We start from the raw sequence: 14,575 nt of genomic DNA on the forward strand, positions 1-14,575 counted from the left end.
ATCCACCAGAACCTGACACACTTCTAGTGTTATAGTTATGGCTATGTCTAAACCTAAAGCATCCAGAGCCGCCTCCATAAAATATTTTCTTCAAGGGCAAATGACAGAGAAGAGCCAGAACCTGGGTATATCTGCACTGGCACATTCTGTAGACTTCATGGACTCATCAGGTGCCAGCCTAGATGCACCAGTGACAACGGCTTACATTAGACACTCCTCCTAGAGTTTTGCAAAGATATGGCGGCGTGGAGCCATGACTTCACTAAAATGCTCTTTGAATTAGACCAGACCATCCACAGTCAAATCGAATGGACATGCGCAGAACGATATAGCAACAGCTGCCGACGATTAGAAGGATCTCTCATGATGAATATACTCACTGGAATCATTCCATGAGGATCTGGATGACAAACTGGAAGATTTGGAGGATTGCTCCAGGAGACATAACATGACTTTGAGAAATCCCATAAGAAATCTCATCCTAGAAGACTATGTCCAAGCCCTGTTTCAGTAGATATTTCCAGACCCTCCTGCAGATCCCATAAGGCTTGATCTCACGCTTAGGGTGTTCTCTGTGTGCCAGCTGAAGATAAAATCGGCCCTGGGTGATCTCATTAGGGTTACCTTCTTTAAAGACTGAGACAATCCTAGTGGCAGCCTACAAGCAGGAATTAATTATCTTTAAATTCCACCCTTAATCATTTTCAGGATATATCACCCTCCACTTGAGCATGCTAAAAGGAGTTCACACAAATCACAATCCACTTCCACCTTGAAAACATCCCATACAAGTGTTGATTTTCTTTTCGTATGTTCTTCACATACAAAGGTAAATAATATTGGGTGCATGAAGCAACAGGGGCTTTGTGTTTGACGGAGGCAATGGGACATCTGGCCAAGGCAGTAACTAACAAGGATGATCTAAGTGGCGCCTGTAGCAAACCTAAAACTGATAAGGTATAGGAGGACCAAAAACGTCAGACAGCAGATAGAAAATAAGATTTCACAGTCCCCTCAGAAGATGATTGATTGTAACCTCATGTTCTAGCTCGTTGGTATGCATACTTCTCTGGTGGGAAAACGTTTTTTTTGCATTGCCATAAACTGCAATTGCTAACTGGTTACCCAGTCTTCAATATCATGATTCATACAGCAACCAACATTGGCATGGCGGGAACTCATCAACTACTGTTCAGAGCCAGTCCTAATTGGTTCCTCCAAGCTAGATTACTTCAGAGGACATCCAAGATCGACTGTAAGATGCATGATAATGTTGGAATGATTAATGAGTTAAGTTGTTGTTTTGTTTGGCTTTGTTCACAGTATTTGTTATTCATGGCTTGCCCCTCACAGTCTGCATCTCATTCACACCCATTGGCTAATTCACGCACACTGGCCTCAAGTGTGGCAGATGGGAAGGGGTCCAAAAGCCTGCAAACATTTTTTCAACCACCTTGTTTCCTCCGAACACTCGCCTCATACTAATATAACTGCTATCCCAATAATTACATAAAACGGTCAGGCCATAATATTCCTGTCAAGCGGAGGGCGCTGTTAGAGTGGCTTAAAACAAAGAAACTGTTGCCCTCCTTCAGGAAACCCAGGTGGTCTCTAGAGATGTCCCCAGGTTTTGCTTTTTTTGGTTCCAATCTTAATTCCACGCAATATTCACCACAAAAACAAAGGACACTGTGATGCTCATCTGAAGGGGTGGACTTTCGAGCTGAATTTCAACCACATATAGAGAGGATAGTTGGATAGATGTAATGGCAGGTTGGGTGACCTTTTCTTGACTATATTCTCGCTTAATACTCAAATGAGGAAAAGGCACAGTTTTACACAGAGTTCATGCCAAAGCTTTCACACTCCACAAAGGGCCATGTCATACTAGGGTATTCCTTAATTGTATCCTTAATCCCAGATTTGGATGGAACCTCTTTGTGCTCTACATATACCAAGACTCCTCCCTCCCTTTTGCGTAATCTGGTAGACTTCAACATTGAAGATGTATGGAGGGTGCAACACCTGAGAGCTAGAGATTATTCCTTTTACGCAAATGTACATAGATCTTGTATGTGAGTTGACTACTTTCTCACCTCAAGGGCGCTGAGGCCACAAATGAAGAACACAGAAATGGGTTCCAAGGAAATATCGGACCATGCGTCAAATTGGCTCCACTTGAACATGGTGAACCCTATACCCAAGTCCGCAGGCCATGACTTCTAAATTTAATTTCACAAGAGATCCAGTTGCAAACGAATGCATTATGGAGGCCCTAGCTAACTACTTGTGGGAGAATGATAGTGGCGAGATACGCTATAGCATACTATGGGATGCTGCAAAAGCAGTAAGTGGAGGGGAATTAATATTTCACACAGCAAACTTGAAGAGATTGGGTAGGCAGAGAAAGCAAGAACTCGAGGACGAGATACATTGACTATAAACACAACATAAGCAAAACAGTTCAGCCCGCAGCTATAGAGCTCTACGAAAAGCAATGAGGGGGAGCTAGAAAAATTACTAATGTGTGATACGGCCAAGAAATTATTATCCATTAAACAAACTTATTACGAGAAAGGAGACCAGGCAGATTGGTTATTAGCCTATAAACTCAAAGGCGCACACAAGAAATCACATTCTTAATATTAAAGACTCGCAAGGTATTCTGCTCTCTGACACCGAGTATCCTAAATGACTTTGTTGATTATTACCAGTTTGTTTTTACTGAAGAGTATCTGTAATCTGATGCACAGGAGGCCTACTTGGTGGACATTCGGTCTCCACTATTAGAGGCTGGCTTCTCTTGTGGATGAAACCGTCTCCTGGAGCAGGTCAGGGCACCTGAAAGCAACTTACCTGGCATTGTTTCAGAAGGCCTTCATACACATTTTAGCAGAAATATTAACAGAAGGTTTTAATAATATCTTTAACCAAGGTATAGTCACAGGTACAATGTTGAAATCTCAACTGAAGTTGCTGTTGAAACCTGTAAATGTCCCAACAAACAACTTTGCCTGGGCTTGTGAGTCCATAAAATACCTTGGCATTTACTTACCAGACACAATGGCTGACTTTTATCAGAGCAAAATCTTACCTTTGCTGAGGGTATTAGACAAAGACCTCTACCATTGAGACAAACTAAAAATATCTTTTCAAGGGAGATTAGCATCAGTTAAATGAACTGCCTCCCCCATCTCCTCTGTAGTGTAGAGTCTGCCTTTGCGATTATCAACATCTTTAGTGGAGCAAATTTAGCGAAAACTTCAATCCTTTCTTTGAAATGTCATTATCCAAGTTCTAAAGGCAACATTGTATACAGGTACAGCAGAAGGAGTCCTGGGCTTCCTGAACATGGAATCTTGTATTCAAGCTGCTCAGCTCTGGCCACCTTCAAACTCTATCATATCCCTTAAATTAAGGGATGGGTCTTTTTGAAAACTATTTCTCCCAGATACCATTACTTATCTTCCTTTTGCTCCCCCAACCCCCCCCCCCCCCCCACACACACACACACAGGCTCCTTTAGGGAGGTCTAGAATGCTTACCACAGCACAGATCCCATTGGAGTATTGGCAACAAATCACGTGCAAGAAGAGTTCTCCCCCATTTTCTGCACTAACTCCTATTGTATATAACCCAGACTTTCTACTGGAACTTAGTAACCATCACTATAGGGTCAGGAATAATCTCAACACTCCCACTTTAGGTGATCACTACTCTGGCAGTGAGATACTTTCACATCAGGAAATTAAGGAGAGGTGGCTTCCTGACTGTGATGACAAGTTCTGACTAACACAATGGATTACTAGTTGTAATGAAAAGAAATCTTTCGACCTTTAGGCACATTCTGATGTTTTGGGTGGCAGTCCTCTGTCCTATCTTGCAGCAACTTATTGGAATTCCCTCCCCCTGGATCTACAGAACGTTAAGAATCCCTCCCTGTTTAGGAAAAAGCTAAAAACGTTCTCGTTCAAGTAGCTTGTCCTCTGCTTTGGTTTCCCTTGATGCTTAGTCTCACACCGGGGCACTCTATTGAATAGCTGTGCACGTTATAAATCCCATAAAATAAAATAAATACATTTTGTGGCCATCACCAACTTGTCACTGCTTTCTTGATTGCTCATTGTTTTGAGATTGATTTCCATGTGAATCTATGAGCGAACTAACATAGGGGAAGAAAAGGTTTCTCATCTGTAACTGAAGGTCTCCAGTATTGGTATCTTTCATAGATTTACATGGGATTCATCCATCTCCCCTTCCACTAACACTTATGCACTGGGGTGGGGCGAGGTGAATACTGCTGTTCGAGGCATGTTTGTTGTAGATGCATATGAATTGCATACTCCTGTCATCTGGTGTTGGATCCGGATGTTTGCAAGTTGTTTTTCTACGAAGAAATCCTTCCCAGTCACGAGGTAAGTTGACTCCTCCTTTCGATATTGGTGTGCATGGGCCTCAACTCCATTGTTGGATTGTTTTCTTTCTGCCATCGGGTTTTGATGTGGCTTGTGACTCTCCGGATTGAAAACGTTCTCTCGGATCCCCTTAGTGCACAATCCACTGTACCTTAGTCTGTTTTGTTTTGTACGTATTCATCATTCTCTGCGTGAAAACTCTATCTTTGATCGAGAAGACATCACTGGCAGCCTTCTGACAAAGCTGTGTCGGTTTACTTCCACTCCTTTACACATCATTGAGTCTTCTGCCAATGGAAGGGACCCCATTCCAGTTCTGTCCTCGTTGTCTCTCCAAATATGCACGCACAGACCTCCATAAAGTCTGCAACGTGTGCCTCTCACCAGAGCACAAGGCAGAATATTGCAACACTTGTCTGTTGTTCAGATCGAAAAAGACTATGCGGGACCACCAAGCTCAACGAAGGGACATGCAGCAGCAGAACATTGAACACACCCCGGATATCTTCAGAGGGGATACTGAGCAAGACGAGATGGAAGCGTCCGCAGCAGAAGAGGAGCAGGCACTCTCCATCCAAGATTCGGATGCCGTACTGGAAATCGAGTTTGAGTCCGAAGATCATCCATCTGGTAGGGTGCTGTGAGTAACAGCCCCTTTGCCCACTAAACTTGCTTCCATCAAACAAAAAGCTTCTGGGCCACCACTGCCTTCTGGCCATGGTCAACACAGATACTGCTTTGAACACCCCAACCTCTGGCTCGGCACCAAGACAGCAAACCAAGCGTTCCGGATAGGGGTCGAGTTGAGACAAAACATTTTCGGCACCAAAACCTTCAGACCCAAAGGATAAAAAAGACCGGTCCAGTTTGGTGCCAAAACCAAAGAGTCAGTCCTGGAAACTATGCAGGATAAACTGAATCCTAAGCAAAATAAAATGTACTTTAATCCAGACACTGGACATATATTGGCAAAATCAGTGTCCTCCAAAAGGAAGATTCCTTCAGAGGGAATAACCTACAAAATTCCTCTAAAAAAGGACATTTGCTACAAGTCCTTTCCACCCTATCCCTCAATCCCCTCCCACACTATCCCTAAATTCCCACCACCTTTTTCGCCATTACCATGCTCATACCCGTTAGACATTACACCACAGGGTTTTCCGGTGACGCAACCTGATCTAGAAGATGGGGATGACAATAGTCCTCCACCAACAGATCCATATAATGAATACAATATTGATCCGCCTATAGATAATGATCCGGACTTATACCCTGCAAAAAGCATCACCTCCTGATGACAACACAATTTCTTTCATGGAAGGTTGCATTTCTAATTGCTATCATTTCATTAAGACCTGTTGGTAAGCTACAGGCATTAACCTTAGACAAACCTTTCTTTTGGCTTCATAAAGAAAGAGAGGTCCTTTGTACAAACCCAAAAGTAATTTCCGCTTTTCATATTAACCAATCACTTGAGTTACCCATGTTCTTCCCTCAACCTTACTCATAACAGAAAGGGCTCTATACACACTTGAGCATTATTATACAATATTGTTAGGACAAAAGAGTTTCACAAAACAACTTTTTGTTGCATTTGCTCCAACTCGTGAACGAAATCCTATCTCTTAGTCAGGTATTTCTAGATGGATTGTTACATGTATTCAAACTTGCTATGTTGAAGCTTAAATAAATTTAACTATATCTCAGAGAGCACATTCTACTTGCAAATTAAGAGCATCTATGGCCTTTTTAGGCAACATTCCCATAGCTGACATATGTAAGGCAGCTACATGGTCTACTCCACACACATTTGCCAAACATTATTGTGTAGATGTATTAGCACATCAACAAGCTAATGTTGGACAAGCAGTGCTTAAAAACACGTTTTCAAACAACTGCAATCCCCACCGGGTAGCCACTGCTTCTGGAGAATACTGCTATACAATCTATGCGCCCTCCCGCCTCTCCGGACCCCTATGGTTGTTGCAGTTCCTATGATTCCCCTTTAATTCGCCGGGACATCTCTGTACTACACTTACTTACTAAATTCCAACCCTCTTGCGGGAAAACAATCTAACAATGGAATCGATGCCCATGTGCACTATCACCGAAAGGAGTCGCTTGTGACTGGAAAAGTCTTCTTCGAAGAAAAACAACTTTAAGACATCCGGACCCAATACTAGATGGCAGCAGTATGCAAAGCATGTGAATCTACAGCTCTACAAGCCAAGAGCAGATGCTTACAGGGTAAGTAACAAAGTCATTACTTTGATTGGCTGAGGTTTAGTTATTTCGTAATGCGAATAGGCTACAATTGAAATTGTTAAAGCTGTCCTGTGTATGTTTATCATTGTTTTGCTCACTATGTCTACTGTGAGATCCCAGCTCAACAACTGGAAATATTAAAGCATGTGAACTGGTGAAAGATATCAATACTGGAGAACTTTTGTTACAGTTAAGTAACTGCCTGCTTATCTTTTATATCTCACCCGTCTGGCTCGTTGAAAAGAGCTATATCGGTGTGTGCTATCAGAGTGATCCAGAGTTCCAGAAAACTTCTACTGAAGATTACGCTTTTCTAACTTTATACTATTAAGCACAGAAAAGCCCTACATTTATTTCATTATTGAAGTGGTGTGCACTTGTACGTTTTTAGGACCCTTTCATGCTATTCCAATTAATTTGTGAAATGGAGATTGAAAATTTGCTGAAGTTGAGCAATGTTCTTCTAAGTTGAGAACTTCAGACTAATTATTTATATTTGTGTTCTCATTAGAAATTGGTTCTGACTAACAATCAATTAAGCACCCTCCCTAGAGGAATTGGACACCTAACCAATCTGACACATCTTGGACTTGGAGAGAATTTGCTGTCACATCTTCCTGAGGAAATTGGTAAGCAAACAGTTTTGAAATCCTTCCAGGCAATTGTTTAATGGAAAAATAATGGTGCTTCAATCACATACTCCTTTCATGTACATTTCTATTCAGTAGTAAAATATAACTTTACATTAAGGACTCCATTGAGACAGGCTTCTAGCCTGCTGTCCTTCCGAAAGGTCCTTAAAACATGGCTTTTTCCATAGTCCGCTGCTGCTGTTTTATAGGTGTGTTGCATGTCCCTTCAGTGTTATGTTTCTCCCTCTTCTGGTGGGTACCTTCGAAAAAGCGCCGGGATGCTCCAAACGGAGTGGCCGTGCGCTATAGAAGCATAAATATAACATAACATAACATTGGGGAATGTCCTAATGATCGATAAGTGAGCTTTGTGTGACTTTAGCGGCCATTACAAATCTGCTTATGAAGGTCTAGTTACGGTGAGACCCAGTAAGAGCTCGTGCCATAAGGTAACTTCAGCTTGCGACCCTGCCATGCACAGTTTTCTCAACAATTTTATTGGAAAGGTGAAAAGTAATATTACCAATGATGTATCACAAAATATTTGAAAGGGGGTCCTAGGGACAATATTTTACAGACCAGACGGAATTCAATCCCCCCATAAATAACACAAGAAAAACTGTGGGTCTGGAACACCTGAGCATTAACAGAAACAAAAACCTAATCAGTTAAAGAAGTCCTCATAAAGAGGACGGAATCCCATCACCCACTGAAGTGGCATGCTTCATCATCTGGGATCTCCTCTTGGTTGCAAAACCTAGTGCAACCAAGGGCTGCAACCTTCTCAACAGAGGAAGGGAGCTCACAGATGGTTTTGAGATATTGTTAGATGGAGTCAACTGAGATCCCCAAAGAAGTGGAGCATGAATAATTAATAAAGGTGATTGTTGCAGTGCATTTGAAAGTATGTGACTAAAGTGTGATTTAAAATTGGCTACCGGGACACAAAACACTTTTATTAGGCGCTGTCCAGGTATCAAGAATAAAACAGTGCGTATGCCGTTTGAAACAAATAACTGAAATGGTCCAAATCAATGGCAGGTCTACATGTTTCAGCCTTATGATCTTAATCTGATCAAGGCTTTCGTCTGGTCGGCTTTGGCAATGGCAGCCGGTGTTTATTTTTGCATCTAGCTTTCACTTTAACAATAGCTTCCGCCCAACCCCACGAGCGCTGTGTGGGGTGGCAGCTATTGTTATAGTGAAAGTGCGATGCAAACATAAATAAGCGGCTGCCTTTGCGCATTGGCAACCGCTTTTTTAGAGGGTGCTATTGTGGTTTAGCAAGGCTTTCCTAAGTGTACGGTATTTTTGTAATTTATGTTCTTGTTATTTCTGGAACTGTGCCCCCCACCCATAAGTCCTACAATCAGGGGTTAATACCAGGGAGAGACCTACCTATATTGTGTGGTTTCCCTAGCATTGGGTGAACAAGTTTCAAGGTGTCCCCTACAAGCTCTTTGTGAGAAAGTGCCATCTTTCTTGCCTTGGTATGCCCCCACTTTTATCTGAACTGCTGATGTTCTTGACTGAGTTTTCCCTGGATTCCTGCCAACCAGGTACCCAGGGCCTTCCCTAAAACTGCTGAAACTAAAAACCCAATTGGCATCTCTGGCCACCTGTCAGCCTCTAGTAAATGGTACCCTAGGTACCCAGGGCATGGTGACCAGAGAGGATCCCTGAGGGCTGCAGCACTTATTGTGCCACCCTCAGGGACCCTGTACCCTGGCACCCACACACTGCCTTTGCAGGCTGAGTGCCTAAGTACAGAACAAAACCAAGAGTCGATATGGCACACATCCCTGTGTGCCATGCCCACAGAACCCACTGCCCTAGCATACTTCCGTCACCCCTCTAGCTGCGTTCCCCAATGCCAGAGGTGTGGGCACAGGCACAGGCACATGAGCCCTGTGCCCCTACAGTACCCAGGGCCATTCCTGGGCACTGTAAGTGCAGTGATGCCATTAAGAGTATATGGTGCTGGGAGGTTGTCATTACGAACTCCACAGCACCATAATGGCTCTACTGAAGACTGACAAGTTTGGTACGTCTGGGCTGAGTAGCTGCAGAGGCTGCCACACAGCAGACATGTTGCTGGACTCCTGGGTGGAGAGTCCCCCGCTCTCCTGGGCCTGCAACAATGCACATCCTGGGCGAGGTGCTAGGTCTCCTCCCCCAGGATAGGCGGGGGGACGCTTCAAAGGCATGCCGCCTCTGTGAGCTTCTCCAGACCATTTGCTGTACCCAGCAACTGGCCCCCACCAGTTCTAACCCCCACTCTGGCGGGAAGACTGGTGGGAAAAACTATGTCAGGAAGGGGGTGTGCCAGCCTGTGCCAAGCCCACCCCTCAGGTGGGGGAGACGAGGTGAAGCACGACCCCGGGCTCCGGCCATCTTGTAGATGGGGAGTCCTGCCCAATCCCAGCTAGGTTCCTGCCCCCCTCCCACAGGAGAGGAGCAGGCCAGGGGGTGTACTCACCCCAGGACAAGGACGGCTTGGTCCCTGTCCTTGCCCTACCTGTAATACCCCTAAATTCAGTATTTAGGGGCTCCCTGAACCTTCCTTCCTCAGATCCCGAAAAGCAAAGAAGAAAGAAGATCAAGAAGAAGGCCCGCCGTGCAGCTGCTAACAGGACGACAACAACTGACTTGGTCCCAGCCCTACCGGCCTGTCGATCCTGGAACCTGCTCCTGCCTAATCCCGGCGACCTCACCACGGGTACATTTCTAACCATAGTGGCGTAGCTGGACCTTCGGTGGGCCCCGCGTTAGCCCCACTTGCTACGCCACTACCTAACCGCTAGTAAGTGTAAGAGAACCCAGCCTGTGTATTAAAGTTATGACAAACGTATTCCAGGTCAATAAACGGGATTTGTCATCACAGGTGTCACAGACAGCATAACCATGATAAACTTTTCAATCCTATGTGTTAGAGGTAGCAAAGGTAAGTAGGAGCCATCAGACCTTTGTTTCTGCGGAACGGTCTGTGGCGGAGTTTCGGCCTCGCAGTCGAGAGGCACGAGGTGGGTCGGCGGGCAGAAAAACTGCTTTATTAATCTTCAGTTTTCGGGCCCTTATTTGTAGCTATGTGTACTCTTATTTATGAGCTATACCCTAAAATCACTGTTTGGGTCATTTTTAAAGCCATTTTGTTAATGTTTTATGGGTATTTTACAGATTATTTTTATTGCTATTGAAATGTGTCTGCAGATATTTTCAGCAACAAATATGCAGCTACTTAGAGAAGGATACATTCCATTGTCTGGTGAATATTTATACATTTATCTGAAAGAAACGCATTGGTGATAGATTCCTTACCTTAGAATTACCCCCCTAGGCTTCAGACTAGATCCGGAAAGTTTTCGTCAGCAGTACCCCTGTGCATCGGTGGGCGTCGTGCGGCTCTGCGTGCGTCGTTGGCGTCCTAGTTGCCGAGATGACGTCGCTGGAGCTACTTAGACACCCCCACGCACGTTGACGTCAGTTCTTTCTTTTTCCGCGCCAGCAAGCGCAGATCCGGAGAGAGCGGTACCCCCAGTCAATTTTTGCCAGAGTTTTTTTGGGGACTTTTGTCTCTGTTCTTTGAGTCTTTGACTCCTGGTGTGTAAGAATGCTCGGTTTTAAGTCTTGCGCGGCTTATCCCCGCACAATGTCAGTGACAGACCTGCACCGTCAGTGTCTCTACTGCCTGGGATACGACCACGACTCCGAATGCCGGGCCTTGGCTCCGAAAACTTTGTGGGAGCGGTCCCAAAAGTTGCTGGAGGCCCAAGAGTCGGCTCCGCACCGTTCAAGGTCCCGGACCCGTCGGAGGTCGAGAAACCGCGAAATCCGCCATCACCTTCGTTCAACTAAATCTTCGCACTCTGCGTCGGGTAAGGCGAAGCACAAGAAGTCGAAGAAGCGCAGTCGCTCTTCGCCTTCCCCTAGCCTGTCGCGTGACATGGCTGGGGTGCTGATGGTGATGCCACCGCGGCTCCTGCGGAGCCTACGCAGTTGCCGATGGCTAACCGCCCTTTCCGGGTCCATCGGCGACTCTGGCCCAGCTGCAAGAGTTCCCGTCAGCCATGGCACACGTCTTTGGGCCGTCAAGCCCCACGGGTACGCCTTTGGGCCCTGCAGATCCAACTGGGGGTCCTCGCTCTTCTGCGTCGTTGGCTCTGGCCCCGACGTCATCGACGACTCCTGTCTCGACGCCGAGAGACCCCCCCCATGGATCCCAGCCGTTGTCGGTTGGCCTAGTACGTCCTTCACCGACATTGACGGCGCCGCCTCGATGGGGAATTTCTAGCCCTTTCTCCATCCACCTCCTTTTTTTCCGCCTGCCCGGTAGGTTGTGGAGGACGGGGAGTACTGGGAGGGGTCTAAGGACCCTCTTGCGAGTTAGACCTGGACTGGGAAGAGGATTTGGAGGATGCAGGTGACCTGGATTTTACTCCTGAACCTGGCACACTGTCTCCTCCTACCATGGCTACGGAGGAGGGTGGTACATATTCTGTGGTGTTGCATAGGGCGGCCGAGTCTCTACACCTCGCATTCCCTACGGTGGCCGTCAGGACTAACCTCCTGACAGAAGTACTTCGGCTGTCGTATTCCTCTACGGAGCCGCTGCTACCCTTTAATGACACACTTTAGGACATTCTTTTGGGGACCTGGTCCAGGTCCAACACAGGGGCTCCCTTGGATAAGAACGTGGCCCGACTCAATCGCCCGGCCCGGGCGACCCCATTTTCCTCTCCCAACACCCTACCCCTGAGAGCTTGGTTGTCCAGGCCTCTGCGTCCCCAAGCGCTTTCCGTCCGCAGCACCGGACAGGGAATCCAAGAAACTGGAACAGTGTGGGACACGGTTGTGCAGGTGCTGCCTGAGTGTCCGGAAGAGGCACGGACTGTGCTCTCCCACGCTATTGCTCAGGGGAGAGATACAGCCAAGTTCATGATTCGTTGTATCTTTGACATTACTGACTCGCTAGGCAGGGCGATTTCCGTGACAGTGGCGTTACGCCTCCACGCCTGGCTGAGGACGACTGGCTTTTCCAGGTATGTCCAGAACACTCTGATGGACATGAGCTTTGATGGCATTCGCCTTTTCGGTGACACGGCAGATAGTGCGTTGGAGTGTTTTGAGGACTCACGGACTACGGCTAAGTCCTTAGGCCTTTCGGCCACGCGCACTCCTTCCGCTTCTGCTTTTCGCTCCTTTCGTGGCCAAGGAAGAGGCACCCAGATAAGTTTGTTTCACAGTCACAGACCTGCGCAGCAACAGTGTCAGCGCAGCTGCGGACGTGGGACCCGCAGAGGTATTAGATATTAAATATATACGTGTATTTTAAGATCCCTTATAAAGAAATTTTGTGTGCAATTATTTTTGACTCGCTTCTAGAGATTATGCAAGTTATTTATGAGCTAGTTCATGGTCACAAAAAAACCTGTCCATTATGGCTAATTCTTGATTGGTAACGATAGGTCTGATATTATCCAATTAAACTCAAATACACAACGGTACAGAAATCCTGGATTCATTGAAATTACTTGTGTGCTGCACAATATTGAAAATCACCGAGGGGATAGGTCTGTAGGATGAGTGAGCAACTGCAGCACAGCAGGTCACAGGATCCTCCCCTCCCACCACCCCGAGTAGGGTTGACGCTGTTCCGCAAGCGTTGCGAGGCATGCTGTATTGGAGTATGCACTTGAAGCTCCGCCCATATTTTTCATTGGCTTGTGTCATTGTCGTTCTTAAATGCTGGCTTCTGATTCAGTAATCTGCTTGTTAGTCCCTCCTTAGCACTGCATTGTCTTCATTTGTAACCTCCCATGAGGACTGGCCCTTTTACTCCTGTTACACCATCTGGTATTCAATCTATAGGCACTATTTTCTTTAGTGAGTTTTGTCTTACTTCCAGCATGATGTGCTTTCCTTACATTCAGCACACCATGGATGCTTTCACTTTCCAAGCAGCCGGGACAATGGTGGCAGCTTCTCTGCAATGCCATAGGTCTCGCATTTAGAAGAGTTCCTGCTATTGGCATTGTAAATTACAATAGCTTAAACTCTTGCAAATGTGAGACCTATTGCTTTACAAATATTTTTGGGGGGATTTGCTTTCTAGCGCTTCATGCCACGCTTGCACCTAATAGAGGCCTTAATAGACGCCAAGCCCCCTTCTTTAGACGCAGCTCGTCTAAAGAAAGGGGTGTGGCCTCTATTAAGTGCAAGAGCTTCCAAATTGTAGTGTTGGTGGCCAGTAACCCCACGGATACTCATTTCCATAATTGATTACTTCAAGTCTGGCAAACTGTCTAAAGCTTAACTCCAGTAAAACGGAGGTCCTACTCTCTGGGATCATTTTACCAACTCTGTGACTGCAGCACTCTGTTCTCTCCCTGCACCAGTAAGTAAGGTGAAAAACCGGAGGTTAACCTTTGATAATAAGCACTAATTAGAGAAGCGGTTAGTATTTGTTTAGTTATTCTCACTTCATAAAGGAGAAACTGTTTTTCTCGTGGGTATAGTATTACTTAAATTACTTAGAGTACAAGGATGTAGTTCTATCTGGTTACAAACACTGTATTACCCAAGATATTGGATTCATACACTGGATCCTAAAGGTACAGAATGTATACAAATATTCTTTCAAAATAACTCAAGCACTCCAACTGTGTTGTACATTAATATAGGGTCCAAACGTTAAGGACTTGTCATTCAAACATAAAGTATAATTTGTATGAGAACTTGTAAGCTTCACTGCATTGAAAAGTTCACAAATGTATTTTCTTCAAAAACATCCAACACGTGTTTCATCATTCAGTGACACTTACAAGGTTGTGAGAAGTTGGAAAAAAAAATTACAAACTGAGATTATTGGCCATTTTTTAGAAACCGTAGCAGAGAGAAGGAGAAAAGAAAGAATATACATTGAAACTGCAATAAGGACATCAGAACAAGCAAGACAATGTAGAAATTCCGTAATTTGATTCACAGTGGAAAGAGAAGGAAACTGAGCGGTACTCCTAGGCTGTATCCAAGAAGTAGACCCAGTGATTCAAGCGCTGTTAAAAATTGAAGTGTGTAAAGAAAAAAGTACAAATAAACCGCAAATTAGTGTTATATACCGTTGTGAAGAAAGGTCTTATACTGATGAAAGACCCAATAGATTGTGAAGACCAACCTCAAAAATATGGAAACGTAGGTCATAATTCAGATAGACTCGTTGATAGGTATCTTATACAGCGCCTCTGGCAAAGCTCAAAAGCTGTCTAT

At 45.2% G+C, this 14,575-nt stretch overlaps 1 protein-coding gene across 1 annotated transcript in view; it reads left to right on the plus strand.

Annotated features, from left to right (window-relative positions):
- The window catches only part of SHOC2 (SHOC2 leucine rich repeat scaffold protein), a 347,624-nt gene that overhangs the window by 289,483 nt on the left and 43,566 nt on the right, over positions 1-14,575 (plus strand). The window contains exon 8 of the mRNA XM_078643771.1: positions 7,192-7,309. Coding sequence (XP_078499897.1) covers positions 7,192-7,309 — 118 coding nt within the window. The remainder of the gene's footprint in view (positions 1-7,191; positions 7,310-14,575) is intronic.

Source organism: Lissotriton helveticus, chromosome 5_1 (assembly GCF_964261635.1).
Source record: "Lissotriton helveticus chromosome 5_1, aLisHel1.1, whole genome shotgun sequence".
In the NCBI taxonomy this organism is placed as follows: Eukaryota; Metazoa; Chordata; class Amphibia; order Caudata; family Salamandridae; genus Lissotriton; species Lissotriton helveticus.